Source organism: Fusarium flagelliforme (genome assembly GCF_020744385.1).
Source record: "Fusarium flagelliforme strain FIESC 12 MPI-CAGE-AA-0113 chromosome Unknown B0J16scaffold_5, whole genome shotgun sequence".
NCBI classification, from domain to species: domain Eukaryota; kingdom Fungi; phylum Ascomycota; class Sordariomycetes; order Hypocreales; family Nectriaceae; genus Fusarium; species Fusarium flagelliforme.
In genome coordinates this window covers 2,751,845-2,769,546 of record NW_025763507.1, presented here as the reverse complement: position 1 = coordinate 2,769,546, position 17,702 = coordinate 2,751,845, and the positions used below count along the sequence as shown (strand labels likewise).

Here is a 17,702-nt window from a genome sequence, read left to right as displayed (position 1 = left end):
GGGATCAGAGGTGACCGAGCGACAGGATCTGCGGACTAACATGGCGAATGAATTGAGAAACACAGAAGATCAGTCTACGGTCCCTGTGTTTCTGTACACAACCTTGGTGATTTCAGACAAGCAGAACATCAGTATAGTTAGTGCATGTGCTCCCTCGGCGTACTCAATACAGTGCAATACAGTACAGTTATCAGTGGAGCTCGACGATCCTCTCGTCCCGCTGTGGAGAGCATGAGATTAAGATTGGGTTGGGTTGCAACCCCGAGCCAAGCCAGCCCAGCTCGGCAGTGGAGGGTCCTGTTCTCTTTTCTCCTTAGTCTAGCCTCTAGAGCTAGGGACAGATCGGTAGCCTGGGTTTAGTGCTGCACTGTAGGTAAGGTGAAGCCCAAAAGAGCTGATGATGGGCATGCAGGGTAGCGATCAGCCAGCTGAGAATTGGTGCGTCACCCTTTGACCAGGTGAGTGGGTAAGAGTTGAGATGGAGGGTCTGAGAATTTGAACAGGGAAGTTTCTGGGTGTTGAGTAATATTTCCGTGTAGTTGGTAAGGTATGGAGATAAATACTGTCACAGCCAATGCTGATGATATCGAGAAAGGATGTCAATTGTTATGTTCTGACAACAACACCGGACATAAGACTATGGCAGAAACATAGCCATAGACTACCGGAAATTTAACAAAAACAATTCCTCTCAATCGCCCTCCAACGACAACGAACCACGTCATTGTCTCTGCCTCTCCCTCACCTCAATTCTGTCGGCCTTCACAACACGGCACAGACTCAGTACAAACTGCAGCCCATTCCCAAAAGGGTCTTTCAGCTGCGACGCAGTCTCGTGTAACTGACCATTAACAATCGAGCTGATTACATACAAGCAGCCCACAGTGTCTCAGTTGAAAGGGGATCGTCCCAAAAGGCTAAAAGCTTTAACCCAGGGAGCTGAACAATCACAGTTCAATTGCCGGGTAGCTAGTCAAACTAACATGACTTAGTGCGCGTAGATCTTAGGACGGGAGCGATGGATGAATAGGGACAAGGGAGGCTCGGACCGCTGGAGATATCGGGAATTGGGAATTTTATGCTGGTGTTTTTGATGGGTGAGTTGGTATTGACAGACCGCATTGAGTCATTGAGTCATGCGACAACAACGATCGAAATGCAGGGAAAGATGCATGTTACTTTTGTTGATTTGTTCAATTGCTCAGATATCTACCCATGTCTCATTCCTCAAGACAAGATCTTAGACAAGCGGAGAGTTCCATCGTAGATCGCTCAATATCATCCACCACTAATACAGTGCCAAAGCCCACACCAATCTCAACAACAACCTCACTAGACCCTATCTCAGCCCAATAGCCTCCTGTAGCTTGCTATCCACAGACATCAATTGATCGACCCGGTGACCAAGATACACTGAAAAGTGGCGCCGCCCTGAACCAGGAGGTATATGCAGATCGCCCTTTGTTGATACAGCGAGCTTGAGCTTCGCATGCACCCCATCTGCTCCGGCTCCGCGCATTGATCTGCTCTTGTTCCACCGCATCGTCTTGTCCAACCATGTTGCTTGGAAAGGAAGAGTGGAATGAGCATGTCTCACTTGACAGAGGGAATGTAGGTCACTACCAGATGCTGCCGAGGAGGTCAACTCATAAAGACAAGCTCATGCCCACCTCTGCTTGCTCTGCTCTTGTCTCCTCTCGTAGTAATTGCAAATAATCATGGCGTCGAACCAAGCAAAGAACGGCGCTGTCGCCACGAATGGGTACAGCAATGAGAAGTCTTCTTCTTCAGCTTCGTCCAGCCAGAAGAAGAATGACTCTCCTGCCCCGCCTCATAACAAGAGTGAGGGTCTCGTGAAGAGCATCAAGAAGCTCCGTCTAGCTTCCAAGAGACCTCTTCCAACAGAGATGGGCGACGGATCGTACCGAAGTGTTCAGAAGCGTCCGGGCTTGAAGCAGGATGTTCGTCGTCTTCGAGGAAAGGGTGAGTGCATGATTTGGTGTAATGAGATGGGTGGTTGGAGAGGAGAGCTGACATGAACTAGATCTCAAGACGTTGTTCGAGATTATCCAGAGTAAACTCAAGGGTGAAATGCAGCAGGACGACAAGACCATGATCATGGAGCGAACGATCCAGCTCGTTGCGAACTTGAGCGATCACTCCAAGGTCCAAGAAGCCTTGACGAATAGCTTCATCGCGCAGCTTTGGAACTCGATTGATCACCCACCTATGCTGTACATGGGAGACAAGTTCCGTTTCCGCCAGCCTGATGGATCTTGGAACGTAAGTTGCTACCAATTGGTTGAGTGGGAATTTATGCTGACTTTTGTAGAACCCTTATCTTCCTCAGCTCGGTGCTGCTAGAACACCCTACTCAAGAACAGTCCGCCCGAAGGGTATGAGCTTGGGTGCTCAGCCTGACCCGGAGGCTATCTTCGAGTCTCTCTTTGCCAGAGATGGATTCCGCAAGAATCCCAACAACGTGTCCAGTATCCTCTGGTACTGGGCCACTATCATCATTCACGGTATGTCGTCCTTACTCAACACACTTGATGCATGCACTGACACATTGCAGACCTCTTCTGGACAAACATGAAAGACCCGGACCAAAACGACTCATCCTCTTACCTCGATCTCGCTCCCCTCTACGGCTCAACTGAGAAAGACCGCGACTCGATCCGTACATTCAAGGATGGCCAGCTCAAGCCCGATTGCTTTGCTGACAAGCGTCTCATCGGCAACCCTCCCGGTGTCCCTATCCTTCTCATCATGTTCAACCGCTTCCACAACCATGTCGCGACTAACCTCGCTGATATTAACGAGGGTGGTCGCTTCAGCAAGCCTGGCGCTCACCTCGGCGAAGAAGCTGCTGCTGCGGCATGGAAGAAGCGTGATGAGGAGCTCTTTGAGACGGCAAGACTGGTCACCAGTGGATTGTACATCAACATCACTCTTATTGACTACGTCCGCAACATCATCAACCTCAACCGTGTTGACACTACTTGGACCCTTGACCCTCGTCAGGAGATGGGTGTCTCAGTCGGCACCAAGGATCTGTCTGAGAGCGGTACTGGAAACGTTGTCTCAGCAGAGTTCAACCTGTGCTACCGCTGGCACTCGTGTCTCTCGGAGATGGACGACAAATGGGTCCAGGATTTCTACACGGAGCTCCTCGGTGAGAACTACGGTCCCATGAACCTCCAGACCATGATGAAGGCTCTCAAGGCATTCGAGGCATCTGTCGCCGATGAGCCTTCTGAGCGTACCTTCGGTGGCTTCAAGAGAGGTCCCGACGGCAAGTTCAACGATGACGAGCTCGTTGAGGCACTCGCTACAGCCATTGAACAGCCTGGTGGTGCGTTCGGTGGCCGTAACGTCCCACGTATCATGAAGCCCATCGAGATGCTGGGTATCATGCGCGGTCGCAAGTGGAACTTGGCCGGTCTGAACGAGTTCCGAAAGCACTTCGGCCTCAAGGCGTACGACACCTTCGAGGATATTAACTCCGATCCTCAAATCGCCGATGCCCTGCGAAACCTGTACCAGCACCCCGACTATGTCGAGCTGTACCCTGGTATCGTCGCAGAGGAGGCAAAGGCTCCTATGTCTCCGGGTGTGGGTATCGCTCCCACGTACACAATCTCCCGAGTGGTTCTCTCTGACGCTGTGGCCCTTGTTCGTGGTGACAGGTACTACACCACTGACTATCACCCGCGCAACTTGACCAACTGGGGTTACAAGGAGGTCGACTACGACCTGAAGATCAACCACGGATGTGTCTTCTACAAGCTCTTCCTGCGCGCATTCCCCCAGCACTTCAAGGGCAACTCTGTCTACGCGCACTACCCCATGGTCATCCCCACAGAGAACCACAAGATTCTCACTGACCTCAAGCGCGTAGAGCGTTTCGACTTCAGCCGTCCCGCGCCTACAGCAACTCGCATCAACATCGTGGGCTACAAGGCTGCCAAGTACATCCTTGAGGACCAGACCAAGTACCGGGTCTGCTGGGAGGAGGGCCTCAAACACCTCATGGGCGAAGGAGGTGGTCGCTTCATGCTCTCGGGCGACACAGCGCTGCACGCTCAGCAGCGCAAGTGCATGGGTCACCTGCTGTACAACGACACCTGGCGCAACGCCGTCAAGTCGTTCTACTCCACAACGGCCGAGATGCTTCTGAAGGAGAAGTCGTACAAGCTCGCGGGGAAGACGCAGGTTGACGTTGTGCGCGACGTTGGTAACGTTGCACACACTCACTTTGTCGCTAGAATGTTCAACCTTCCCCTCAAGACCAAGCAGAACCCCAAGGGTGTCTTCTCCGAGCAGGAGCTGTACATGATCCTCGCTGTCATCTTCGTGTGCATCTTCTTCGACATTGATCCCGCAAAGTCGTACCCTCTGCGACAGGGCGCCCGAGAGGTCGCGCAGCAGTTGGGTAAGATCGTGGAGATGAACGTCAAGCTTGCCAACAGCGTCGGTGTCAAGGGACTCTTCACCAGCAAGCCCAACAAGAACGATGACCCGCTTGCTGCGTTCGGTGAGAACATGGCCAAGGGCTTGAAGAAGGCTGGTCTGAGCACTGAGGATATCGTGTGGAGCCAGATCCTGCCCACTGCTGGGGCTATGGTGCCGAATCAGGCACAGGTGGTAAGTATTTTAATCTATTTCGAGATTGACGAGAATGCGGTGACTAACATAGTATGTGTAGTTTGCGCAAACCCTGGACTGGTACCTTTCTCCTGCTGGTGAGAAGTATCGCCCTGAGCTTCACCGCATTGCGGCGCTGGAGACAGGCGATGAGACAGATGCTCTACTTCTCGGTTACGCGATGGAAGGTATTCGCATGGCTGGTACATTCGGCCTCTACCGTGAGGCCGCAGTTGCCGACGTCATTCAAGAGGATGACGGCCGTGAAGTCCCTGTTCAGCCTGGTGACCGAGTCTTTGTCTCGTTTGTCTCGGCTGCCAAAGACCCGAACATCTTCCCCAACCCTGAAGCGGTCGATCCTCGACGCCCTCTGGACTCATACATCCACTACGGCGCAGGCCCACACGCCTGTCTTGGCAGGGACATCAGCCAGGTTGCGCTGACTGAGCTGTTCAGGGCATTGTTCAGGAAGAAGGGACTTAGGAGAGTGGCTGGTGCGCAGGGAGAACTGAAGAAGGTTCCCCGACCTGGTGGTTTCTTTGTCTACATGACTGAGGACTGGGGCAGCATTTGGCCGTTCCCTACAAGCATGAAGGTTACTTGGGATGAATGAAATGGATCTTGACTTGGAATTTGAATTGGAGTATGAGTATGATATCATGGGATGGAAAGGAATTGAGTTTTGGAGGTACAATACCCGGTGCCTGTCTAACGTTAGTAATTAATATGAGTTTTCTTTGTCACAACATGAATACCCTTCCTCTTTGTTATGTAAACTTCTAGTGATGCATTAACTCATGATCAACGAAGGATTGTGTCGCATCAAGTGACGATCCTCCTTCACTTTTCCTAGGTTCCATGATTATTCCAGCCTCAAGCGCCTGTATCACAGTGAATCCTTCAATCATCCTCACTAATCTCAGCCCTGAACCCCTTGCACTAAAGCCCCCCAATTCGCCTCTCGTAGGGTGCCGCAATGCCGAGCCGCAGCGTCTGTAGGCCGAATAATTGGCCCGCGATCGCTCAACCGTGCCTCTTCTAAACCGCTTTCAGTAAAGACGGTTCGTTTCGAGCGTTTCAGATTTGTTTGTCTGCGCCTCTGCAAGGAACGCGATTGGATTGATCAACAGATGACAATTGATGTGACTCTGATAAACGAAAGACGAGATGGTGATAAAAACAGTATTTATTCATCTCTTCTTTCCCGTTAGTTATTCCCCTTCTTTCTCTCAGTCATTAAATTCGGCAGGTTTTACGATTGCATTGATTGCATCTCCACTTCTTCAGCCTTGTTGCTTACCGTCTTACGCTCCTTTTATTCTATTCTGATCCTCTTTTTGCTGACAGCTCCGCTACGTGATCTGACCGCAGTCTTTCACAGCCCTGTCCTGTTCTTCCCTGTCCTTGTTCATCAGAAAAGTTCAAAGTCCCTGGAGGATATTTAAACGCTCTTTATCCCACGATCTTTGTCAACATCATATCAAATACAACAATTCAAGCATCAAACAAACAAGCAATTCAACTCATTCACAATGAAGTTCACCACATTGTCTACCATCCTGGGCCTTGCCGGCGCCTCTGCAGCTGCTCTCACCGCTGTCCCCATCATCGAGCAAATCGCCCCCAAGTCAAAGAAGTGCCCTTCAAAGCTCACTGACTGTCGCGACTCCAAGCAAATGGCTCCTTACCTCATCGATGCCTTCCAGCACTACGATATCTACGACCCCAACGCCATGGCTGCTGTCCTTGCCCTCATGGCTTTCGAGTCCGGCGACTTCCAGTACAAGCGCAACCAATACCCTGGTCGCCCCGGTCAGGGCACAGCCAACATGCAAATGGCTCCTTTCAACCTCCTCTACGCCAAGAGCATCCCCGAGCTCGCCTCCAAGTTTGAGGGTATCGATTCCACCGAGGGCATGTCCAAGGATGAGCTCAACGATCTTCTGGATGCTGTCACTGTCGACAAGTACAACTTTGCCAGTGGTGCTTGGTTCCTTGCTACTCAGTGCAAGCAAGAGGTCCGGGATGCTTTCAAGAAGGATGTCGACGAGGGATTCAAGATTTACATCGAGGAGTGTGTCGGTACTGACGTTGAGCCAAGACAGGAGGTCTTCAACATTGCTAAGAAGGCATTCGGAGTCTAAGCGGGTTTTGTTGGGTACTGGGACTTTCAAGCATAGAGGGCTGTAGCGTGATTTTGCAGCATTTCTTTTCTTTTTCTATTCATATATCCACTTTCTAGCAAAGTATCGCTTATGATATCCACTTCTACTTCAATTATGACCTGAAACTATGATCCCTTGTGTTGTGCCCCAGTCTGTGAGAATGATGCCGCGTTGTTGTGTTATCGAGCTTGATAATGATAAATCGACTGAAAATTCAACATGTCATTGCTGCCAAAAGATTGGGCTTGCTGCAAAGTAACCGCGCTTCGTAGTAATACGAGGTTAATCTCCGATTAAGCTTACTTTCATGCTTTTCAAGCGCGATACAGTCAGACGGAGCGGATAAGGTCATCCGCCAAGACTCCGAGAAAATCCTCCGATCCACACTTGGTGGCTGTGCGAATCTCAAGCTTTTCATGTTCTACAAATAACACTGACACAGCCTCGGCATAATTGATGAACCTCAAGGGATCCCTTGCTAGTTGATAGATTAATTGAGCTGAAGTTGGCGAGTCACTGGAACTGTGCCCAGATGAAAATTGAGACGGCTCTTTATGCGTAACGCACTGATCTTACAGTATACTCGGTATCTATTTAGTTGATATTCAGTTGTTGGCTATAGGTGTATGAGACTGGAACAACAGATCACGTTATCATTGGGCTGAGTAGTTGGCATTACCATAACAAATGAAGATTACTGGTGGCTAGGATACATTGCATGGTTAGAATAAATCAGACAAAGCCCAACAACCAACGACGTATTAACCTCTGTGTCATTCCGACAATTTCGAATTAATAGCATCCACTTTACCCTCAACTGGAATTGAAGGGTACGCTACTACAGCTCCCTGTGTAGAACCAAGATACATATTCGTCGTTGCCTTAAAATCTGGTTAATATATCAATGACAGTGAGCGCTTACGACCATACCATAGGTCTTGGGTAACGTTGTAAAATTAGCATTATTATAATCTAGGTATCTCGACTACAGTAGAGAGAAGAACTACTATACTGGTGACCTCGCATAATTCGCATAAATCGAAGTCTGTGACATATTAGGTCGATGTCCACGATAATCATAATTATCCTCATGTTGAACGTCATAAGATCTTTCAACAACAATATCAGCCATTTTATGCACCCTTGGCAGGATCGAATCCTGGCTGGCGTCATAACCATTCTTCAGTCCATTTCCAGCGTAAGTCTTCTGTGGTTGGCATGGAGGCGAAATATTTCTCTTGGTGATCCTGTTGCGGCTACGGCTGCTCCCTCTGGAGTTTTGGTACGACGGACATATCTCGGCTGGGGACGGTCCATCCCAGAAGGAACTGCAGAAAAGCGGTCGTAGGACAGGGAGGTTGACGGTTGCGATGCCGACGATGATTTCTCGACTACCCCAGGCGTTGATGGTAATTGCCGATGGGAAGGCTGAAAGAGTGAGGACGACTCGGAAGACGGCGGCTGTGATAACGAAAACTCCCGAGGAAAGAAGGAGACCGATGATGAGTTTTCTGGTTTTGTTAGATGAGTCGTGGATGAGTGACATGAAAGCTTACTTGTGGAAAGGAATCTGGAGTTTCCAGAGAAGAGGAATAGGAATGCAAAGAATAAGAGCGTCGGTTCTGCAATAGTAAGTATATTTGATATCGAGTGCAGAGATTGCTATACTCACATGACATTGAGTACCGCCGTACACAAGAAGTTCTGGATTTTGAAGGAGCATCTTGCTACACGGTGTTAGTTTCGTATAAATTGAATTTCGACATCATCAACACGAACCTGGAGGGTCAGGCAACACTCTGTGATGATAGTTAGCATCTATTCAAGTATCAATATTGACGGGAGTACTTACTGCCAGTTCTTGTGGTAAGGAAGACATCCTAGTGTGAGCTAGTCAGTCAGTTAGTTAACCAATTCCCTGGCATATGCATGAGAACAAGGCAACATACTGTGAGGACAACAGCAACATAGGTAAGAGCACACAGGATCGACACGGCCTTGACAAAGTATTTATGCCACGCTCCGAACGTCATTCGTGAAAAGAAGCATAGCATAGTGCCCTTGAGACTCCAGATTAATGCCGTGTACGCGTACCAAGCCACAAGTCCGAATTTTGAGCCCAGCTCATACTCGCGAATCTCAGCTGCGGTCAAATCTACGAGACAGTCAGTACATGTCGTCAATCGGTAAGCGTTGTTTGGTTAGAACTAACGATGTCTAAGTTCACTGACCCCAGCCTCAATGTTGGTGCCAAGGTAATCTACAGAAGTGTTAGTGGTCTGGTTCACTTATGGGATTCGTGATGACTAACATATCAGATGAACCATAACTGCATCGGCAGTGTAGAATAGAAAGACTAGCAAGGAAAAGAAGTCATCGCCTTTGAGACCCCTCCATCCTACAGTCCTGAATCGCACAGCGAAACGTGTAAAAAGAATGATGGTTCCCAGAGAATAAAGCCCCCACGACTCGGCAAGAAACTAAAACACTGTCAGCCAACTTATTGGATCCATACGCGAGCAGAAGAGTCTTACCTCGGGCTTGTTCTCAACTTGAGGCATTGTTACCAGACAATACAATACAATACAATATAATATAATACAATACAAAAAGACCTTCCCGAGGCAACAAAAAGAAAGAAAGAAAGAAAGAATGAAAAAAAAAAAAGCCCCGACTTCGTCTCCTTTCCCCACGAAAAGGAAGGGAATGACTGCCACTTTATCACATCGCGAGGGGCGGTTTAAGAAGAATTAAAATGAATAAATAAGAAACGTCAAAGCCCAATATGCAGGAGTTTCGTTCCGCGTTGCATGAAACTGCCCGTATCCTAGTCAAGTTAAGCAAAGTCCGTGTGACTGCTCTTCGGATCCGCCCAGTTACCTGAATGAAAATGGGACGGGAACTGAACTAACCGGAAGGAAATAGGGCTGATGTTTAGTTTCGTTTCACGACAATTGCGCTGGGCAAATGCTGAGCCGTGTCATGTTTACAAGAAACTGGTTTCTCTTCTATTCTCTCTTTGACCATCACGAAATGAATACCCGATGTGATATGAAACTGTCATTTGTAAACTGGCTCTCGTTTATCACCCTTGTCCCGTTGCGGCTTGGACCCTGTGACGAGTCATGTCACCAAATATCAACTGAGGCGTTCCAAGGGCTAAGATCTGCACGGATATCGGCTGAGGTCCAGACTTTAAAGGGCTAGAGCGGCTGTTTCTAATCCATCGACGTCGATCAAAGGGACGTTATCCGTACAATCACCAATTGTTGCCCATGTAACCTTTAACTTCAAGCAAGGTCCTACTCAATATCATGACAACCTTTTCCCCAGTGCTTATCAATTGAACTTTGCCCCAAACTCGCTAGTGGCCCGTTTCCTTGCTAACCAGTCATCTAAACTCTAAGTAAGTTGGTGCATGTTTTATATAGATTTAGCATCGGACTAAGGCGATGTTAACGACACAGACCTCCCGTTCAGCCCACATCCAAGCGTATCATTCTAGACCGGAACTGTCGCGGGATGAATCTTGTCGCTCTACTTGCCGGCAGCTAGAAGATCTGTACATTGAGGCTCTGCCACATTGTTTCTGTTGGATGTATCTGGCAGGTCCGGGTATATTGACCTGTTGGTGGAAACGAGGCTGTATGCATGTGATAGCCATGTTTAAGGTTATACTAGATAAGCATAGATTGACAGGTCAGAAAGCCTATTCTGTGCCGTTGAGACCAATATCAAAACTGCCGATTCATGAGTGAGCCCTGCGTCTGTGGAAACCCGCACGAATCGCCTGATGGCTTCCACTTCGTAGTGCATGCCCAGCCTCAAGGTACAGTGGTAGCCTTCTTTGATCTCGCTTCATATTCTGATAGGAAGTACATAAACCTTGATAGTTTGGGGATGCATTAAAGTAGATAGAAATTATGAGCTTTCAGACAAACCTCGGTAAAGTTGAATATTTCTCTATACCAACAAAAAGTAATTATATATCACATCGTCATAATCCATTTATTTTTATGTTTATTTTTCCTTCCACGGGGCTGTACATGTATAGTTGATGACAATATTACTTTGAGGCCCCATACTTGTCACAGATAGAGCACAATCGTCACAACATATGACTTTGAACCAGGGTTATAAGCCGAGGAGGGCGTCCATGCCAAGGAGACCAAGAAACTGTTCCCAGTACGTACAGCTGTAGTGGCAAATTCAGATTGGCCTACCTTCCAACCAACCGGAAACATGTCCCAATCGAAACAAGTCCCATACCAAAGCTGTCTCATCCAGATAGCATTTGTCTTTTGTTTGCTAAGTCACATCTTGATTCACGTCTTATATGATGAGTTATATACTGTGATTTCACTTCTTGAGTGTAGAAACTCTGACTCATGTTATTCCTATTTACTAAAAGAAAATTGATTTTCGTTGTGCTAAGAGCGCAAGGCACATGGAGCTAACGTATAGCCTTGTGGTTTTTGAAAGGCCCAAAAATACTTGATACAATTGAAAATGTTACCACAGGCTTTTTCCACGAACATGTCTGTTGTTAAAGTATATAGCAAGGCAGATTAGCGACATCGATGGGAGAATGGCAAACCTTATTCTATCAAAGTTGATACTGAGAAGTAAGTAGAATTGAAATGTTTATCGTAATATTATCTAATCTAATAAGACGTTGAGTAAAACCAGAACTCAAAATTTCCACCCTGCGCCAAACTAATGCCAAGTTACGCCATTTCATATCTTTGCGTAAGGGGCCGCTTCTGCTGCGCCGGAAAAGCATACATTTCGAATATCCTCCTCTCATGATCGGGCATTTCATAGGGTGGTAGTTTATGTGCAGGTACATGTAGTTCCTGGGGAGGTTGGGGGTAATTCTGTGGCCATTCTTGGAAGGAATTGTTGTAAATCTCTTCCATAGTCGCGGGCTGTGCGGCTTGCGGCTTTTCCTTCTGGGTCTTTCTTCGGCGCCAGAAGAAGAACGCACCTGCAATGAGCGCTATAGTGACAGCAGCAGCTCCGACACCGATGCCTATCTTTGCACCGAGGGGCATCACTGGTTGTTCCGCGTCTTCACTCTTCTCTGGTGTGGCCGTAGAGTTGTCCTCTTCCGTAGGCGTTTTCTCATCGCTCCAGACTCCTTCCCAGGATGCCTTCCAATCATTTTCAGACCTGCTTATTGTCGCATTCCTTTCCCCGATCGTGATCACACGAGGTGTCAATGGGATGTTCGGTCCTGGCGCCTGAGCTAACCACCAAGTGTCGACGTCAGGGTGCCAATTGGCCCCGATGAAGGCGTCTTGGAGAAATGCGCGACCAAGGACATACTGATTCATATTGTTGACATGACAAGGGAAGTAAGGTATCGGGTCTGGGACCAATGGCTCAGAAAGAGTGAGATTGAGATGCATGAAAGGAACTCGGATCGTGAATGGGTCGGTGTTTGATTTCGAGATGAAAGAAAAGGCCAGTGTCGATGTTGAGGAGACAATTTCCTTGTACTTTTTCGATTTAGTATCCCATAGGTAGAGCCCCAACTCTTCGTTGAAGTTGACAGGGAGATTGGCGGCGATGTTATCGCAAGTCGACTTGGGAAGTGTCAAATAGGGCGAACAGCCGTCGACATAGACTTTAACTCCACTCCGGACCGATGAGCTCCCGCCAGAAAGGAGGCCGGGCTTTGAATGAAATTCGAAAGGTGAGTTCTTTCCCATGACCTCAATGCCAACATCTTGAAGTGTTATCCCGTCTCTTGGGCCCCCAGTCATGCTTGAGACATCCCCAACAATGCGATTCTCATCATATCCTCCCCACCACAAAGACCCTGATAGATCGGGCTGAACCGATCCAATATGCATACCGAAAGAATTCGAACTCGTCCAACCATTTTCCCACATATAGCCTGGCGGCATGCTTGCGTTGACCGGTGTCTTATGATCGAATGGCTCGAATGTCTGGTTCACCGACTTTCTACCACCCAAGCTCAAGCATCCAGCAAACAAAGGTGCTGTCAGGCCACCAGGGTACTTGATCTCCTGAGTTTCTAGAAGCACCAGACTGGTATTCGTCATTTCAACACCAGAGACCGAAATAGCGTCCAGATAACGATAACCTTCGTCGCCCTGCATTTCCACGCCGTACATAAAGCTACTTGGATTTGCTGGTAACGTCACACCTGCTTTCTCACCATTTATTCTGTTGTAGGTACCTGCATTGGACGCATAGCAGGTTGCTTTGTCCTTTTTGCAGTATGAATCGTCGATTACCCAGGTCTCAAATGAACTGCCCGGATAAAGAGAAAATCGTTCTCTGTTGTAGGCAATCTGAACATCGACGGCGCGCCAGGGGCCGTCGGGTCCATATGTTGCATTTGTCCATCCGGCCTGTCTTGGGTACTTTTCTGCAGAGACTATGGCGATGAATGCCAGTATTGAGACCGTAAAAGTCGCCAGCATAGTGCCGGACTTCTCAATGGGAAGGGAAGGTCAAAACAACAATCAATAAAAATAACATAAAAGAGAGTGGGTAGTTTGTTGTGTGAGGGAACAGTTGAGTTTTGATAAAGCGAGAGAAGAGTTGGGAAGAGAGAAATGTAGAACTGACAAACGGCGGGAAGATCCATGGCAAGGTAGAAGGAACAAACAAATAGCAGTACGACCTAAGCTAATGCTTCAACCAATAATTGACTCCCACGCTCGCTTAAAGCTATGAGAGTGACCAACATGCATAAAAATGTTTGTTGGTTGACTGTCTCCTTGTGCTAATAGACGCCCAGCTTCAGGCACATATGGAGCCATACCCCGATGATCTTGCTCAGTATGCAGTGTTACGAAAATAGGCATTATGACAATGAGATAATGGTGATCAGATTTCTCTTCTATGAGCATACAAGCATTTTATATAAACGATAGAAATAAGACAACAAGAATTCATGGCTAAGCCTGGAAGTACAAATGAAAGTAGCAAGCCCGTGCAAGAGGTCGGGGCGGTTGCATGTTTGAAACATGCCGGGCTATGGAGCATCAACGTACAGGGGCTAAGTCTTGGCCTTTATGTGATTGGTTTGTTCTTGGGTCCCTCTACAAAAGCTGGGCATGGAAGTAACTCTGGGGCTCGAAACTGTACACCCTGAAGTCGCTAATATTGTAGTACTTGTTCAATGACGATATCGCTAAGCGACGAAAATGAAGCAAAAGCAAAAGCAAAAGTGAAGTAAGCTGAAAACATTGGTATGATCAATGTTAGCATTTGGTTTTTCTTGTTTGTCTTGAGGTGCAGGGATAAGGATGGATGGATATGACAGGGGCTTTCATGTTCGCGACCAACAGGCCAATGAACTAGCGACTCAGGGCTCCTAGTGGTTTTCTAAGCGCCAATGCAAAACCTGGGCGGCTATGGCTACAAGGCGAAGTGGGGGAATATTGTTGGTTGACAGATTGATAGATCCTTTGTCTCAGCTTCATCTGATTCTTAACATCCATGAGCTGACCGTTTAGATCAACTCCACGGGATCACCTACTGTCAGAGCTGGCCTCTTCTATCTCTACTCTCAGATTTGAACTCCAAGACATATCGGCCTGAGCGGAAAGCAGGTTCTCTCCATACACGTTTCAAGGCAAGACAACGGATAAGATCGACGATGGAAGCAAAACACGATTCAACAACACCCTTCGCGCCAAGAATTTTGGCGTCAAAACGTTACCGCTGGACAACGGCCTTGCTTTTTACCATCCTCCTCTTCTACCTTCATACTCACGACTTCTCACATCATCAGTCGACAAGGCCATCGGATTCTCACAGCTCAACCAGAGTAGATTGGTCGCAGTTCGCCTATACCCAATATGTCACAAATAGCGAGTATCTTTGCAACTCGGTCATGTTCTTCGAGGCATTGAATCGTCTCGGAAGTCGTGCCGATCGGGTCTTGATGTACCCGGCCGGGATGTGGAACGATAACCTCCGTCTCAGTATCGATACTCGGCTACTCATCAAGGCTCGCGACGAATACAATGTCAAGCTCGTTCCTATCAAAATCCAGCGCAAGGAGGAGGCAGAGTGTAAGTCGTTCCCTCATGAATTTCCATAACTCAACTCTTTATAACGATATGCTAACTGTCATAATTCAGTCACTTGGGCTGATTCTTACACAAAGTTTCTAGCTTTCAACCAGACTCAGTATAACCGCGTCCTGTCTATTGATTCTGATGTTGTACTTCTTCAAAACATGGACGAACTATTTCTCCTACCACCAGCACCAGTTGCTATGCCACGAGCCTATTGGCTGCTCCCCAACGATACCCTCTCATCGCAAGTCATGCTCATCCAGCCATCCAAGACAGAATTCGCTCGCATTATGGACGCCGTCGAATCATCTTCCATCACCGAATATGATATGGAGATAGCCAACAACCTCTATCGCGACAAGGCCCTTATTCTACCACATCGCCCATATGATTTGATTACAGGCGAATTCCGCCGGGACACCCACAATAACTATCTGGGTTCCGAGACAGAGCTTTGGGACCCGGTGGCTGTTCTCAACGAAGCCAAGCTTGTTCACTTTTCAGACTGGCCCCTTCCAAAGCCGTGGCAAGCGCCTGATACCCTTCGCTTAGAGCACCAACCCAATTGCACCACGTCTTTGGATGGTACTGAGGACTGTGCAGCAAGAGTTATATGGAACTCGCTGTATAGTGGTTTTAAAGCGAAGCGGAAGGCAAGTTACATCTACACTTTCTAAATGTATCTCCGGTAACTAACAGTTCCTTAGGAAATTTGCCCATAGGAAAGCTGCATAGATGGGTTACCACCAGGGAAAGTTCTCATAGTAGATAGAAGGAAATGCGTTACTGCTTACCATGGCGCTTTTGGACTCACGGACATAATGATTAGAGGGCAAACAGGTTTGTTATTAATAAAGATTCTATTTGACACATTTCCGGACACGATAGCGAACGATTAAAGTCAGTGCCTCACAAGAGTCTCTGAAGCTAGATTTCTAGAGAACACAAACTAAGGATAAGATTGTGTTAATTTATTTCTGGTATGTGATTCGGCAAGCGTACCAAAGCTCAATCAATGTCTGTTCACACTCAAAACCATCGAATCGAGAACATGGTAACGACTGTTGAATTGTTCTATAGCCACGGTCATGAACAATGAGTAATTAATTAACAGTAAGATTTATTAGTATATAACACCATTTCTCTCCCTCATGACCATCAAATTTCTTCCACACCCACTTTCACAAGTCTTTGAAAACGTCGAGATACCTGAAGCAATTCGGACATCCTCTGCCATCAGTCAAAATGTCCAACCTTCGCCCTGCACAGGACCATGTCCACACCCATTAACAAGGATCCTCGCGTCAGGGGCCCCATATGAACAATGCCAACAATGGTAAGTCTCCTTCTTCTGACGTCTATGCTTACAATCAGCCAGGAAATCAATGCCGAGAAGAGCATTACTGGCCCACCATCCGCAAACACGCCCTGGGCCAAGCCAGTCTTGACGAAGCACCCATAAAATGTGTCTGCCCCGTTTGTAACTCTCTGATCAGCGCTGCTGGTCTTCCTCGCCCTGAAGGTAAAGCAACAAAGTGTATATTTTATTGTGAAAACGCCTAGCTTCCGACCGATTTCCCCCCTTCCAACGCTAGCAACGAAGCAATGATATAACTTCTTCCTCCTTCCCTTATAGCTTCTTCTTCTTAAGCTACTCCCACAAGTTTAGTATAGCCTATAGCTAGTTGCAGTCCCTTCTTCCATAGGGTACCTTACAACTAAGGGTAGCTCTAATAGCAGCTACTAGTTAGAAAGTCTTCTAAAGGGCTAGCTTTTTCTTACTGCTACAGTAAGTACTTTTAAATATTAAAAAGGCTATATAGCTAAAATAGCTAATCTTAGTAAATAGGTTATTAGGTAGGCTATTAAGAGTATCTTTAATATTATTAAAAAAGTAGCTATTCTTAAGCTTATAAAGGTCTTAGGGATAAAAATCTATAAGGGATATTATTATTCCTCTAAAGAAGGTTAATATAGCTCTTCTATAATTAAAGCTGCTAATAGTATTGCTAAGGTTATCTATAAGCTATATCTTAAAGTTTAGCTATTGTAATAACTTAAGTAGTTTTGTAATATATTAGTATAAGTAAAAGGAAGAGGGAAAAAATTAGATAGAAGTAATGCATTTTATGTATAGCTAAAGCCTAATATTAGGGCAATTAGCAAAGCAAAGAAAAAAGGTCCTGTATAAGCATTGGAGTTATAGTGCTTAAAAAGTGTAATTCAAGATAGAAACCTTATTATCAGGTGAAGCAAAAGAAGGCCTGATCACTCCCTGTGGGCATATCGTCTGCTACGAATGCTGGCCAGAGGCAGCCTTGCGATCTGAACCCGAAGACTATGCGTATGCCGAACAGCGCAAGTGTCCTGTTTGCAACGAACTCCTCGAGTGTTCGGGATGTGGCCGCAGCTGCATAAAACAGCAGGTTCCCGAGTATTCGTGCGATGTTCAGGATATCAAGGCTGTTCTGCCTACAATTCCCGAGACCACGCTCTTGCCGCATGAATCTTGTATCGAATGCTTAGGATTCGTTCCTAATGTCTTTGGCTCTTGGTTTCCTTTTGGTACTTGGGCACTGGAGCGTGCGCGGAAGTGATTGGCACATAGGTATTCTGCAACCAGTTGATTGCAGACTGCTGTGTGTCGAATGCTTGGGGCTCGTTCTTGTCATCTTTGTTTCCCGGTTGTCTCGTAACGAAGAATCTTTTGTCAGTTTTTAGAAGAAAAATATAACTAAATAGAGATATTGTCAATGCACGAAAAAAGAATTGCAGTCAGAAATTCAGAACTTGCTTGGATGGATTTTGTGATAGACTGTGCTGAACC

At 47.0% G+C, this 17,702-nt stretch overlaps 5 protein-coding genes across 5 annotated transcripts; 3 read left to right on the top strand and 2 right to left on the bottom strand.

Moving 5' to 3' along the window:
• Positions 1-1,718: 1,718 nt before the first annotated feature.
• B0J16DRAFT_356860 (heme peroxidase) lies at positions 1,719-6,791 on the top strand (the record flags this gene model as incomplete). Its single annotated transcript, XM_046129504.1, has 6 exons — positions 1,719-1,983; positions 2,045-2,283; positions 2,333-2,525; positions 2,576-4,647; positions 4,709-5,242; positions 6,321-6,791. 6 exons carry the CDS (start codon positions 1,719-1,721, stop codon positions 6,789-6,791), a joined length of 3,774 nt encoding a protein of 1,257 aa, XP_045981601.1.
• A 1,027-nt stretch (positions 6,792-7,818) lies between these two features.
• Positions 7,819-9,373, bottom strand: B0J16DRAFT_363741 (uncharacterized protein; the record flags this gene model as incomplete). Its single annotated transcript, XM_046129888.1, has 9 exons — positions 7,819-8,323; positions 8,369-8,434; positions 8,485-8,539; positions 8,592-8,611; positions 8,665-8,702; positions 8,762-8,967; positions 9,025-9,072; positions 9,124-9,292; positions 9,347-9,373. The coding sequence occupies 9 exons, from the start codon at positions 9,371-9,373 to the stop codon at positions 7,819-7,821; spliced, it is 1,134 nt and encodes a 377-aa protein (XP_045981600.1).
• Positions 9,374-11,516: 2,143 nt separating this feature from the next.
• Positions 11,517-13,415, bottom strand: B0J16DRAFT_345495 (aspartic peptidase domain-containing protein). The gene has a single exon (XM_046128277.1). The coding sequence runs from the start codon at positions 13,265-13,267 to the stop codon at positions 11,540-11,542; it is 1,728 nt and encodes a 575-aa protein (XP_045981599.1). The 5' UTR covers positions 13,268-13,415; the 3' UTR covers positions 11,517-11,539.
• An 853-nt stretch (positions 13,416-14,268) lies between these two features.
• Positions 14,269-15,829, top strand: B0J16DRAFT_345494 (nucleotide-diphospho-sugar transferase). The gene is made up of 3 exons (XM_046128276.1): positions 14,269-14,869; positions 14,939-15,528; positions 15,583-15,829. The coding sequence occupies exons 1-3, from the start codon at positions 14,452-14,454 to the stop codon at positions 15,595-15,597; spliced, it is 1,023 nt and encodes a 340-aa protein (XP_045981598.1). The 5' UTR covers positions 14,269-14,451; the 3' UTR covers positions 15,598-15,829.
• Positions 15,830-16,192: 363 nt separating this feature from the next.
• Positions 16,193-17,472, top strand: B0J16DRAFT_386224 (uncharacterized protein; the record flags this gene model as incomplete). The annotated part of the gene is made up of 3 exons (XM_046131561.1): positions 16,193-16,211; positions 16,254-16,397; positions 17,186-17,472. The coding sequence occupies 3 exons, from the start codon at positions 16,193-16,195 to the stop codon at positions 17,470-17,472; spliced, it is 450 nt and encodes a 149-aa protein (XP_045981597.1).
• Between the last annotated feature and the right edge of the window lie 230 nt (positions 17,473-17,702).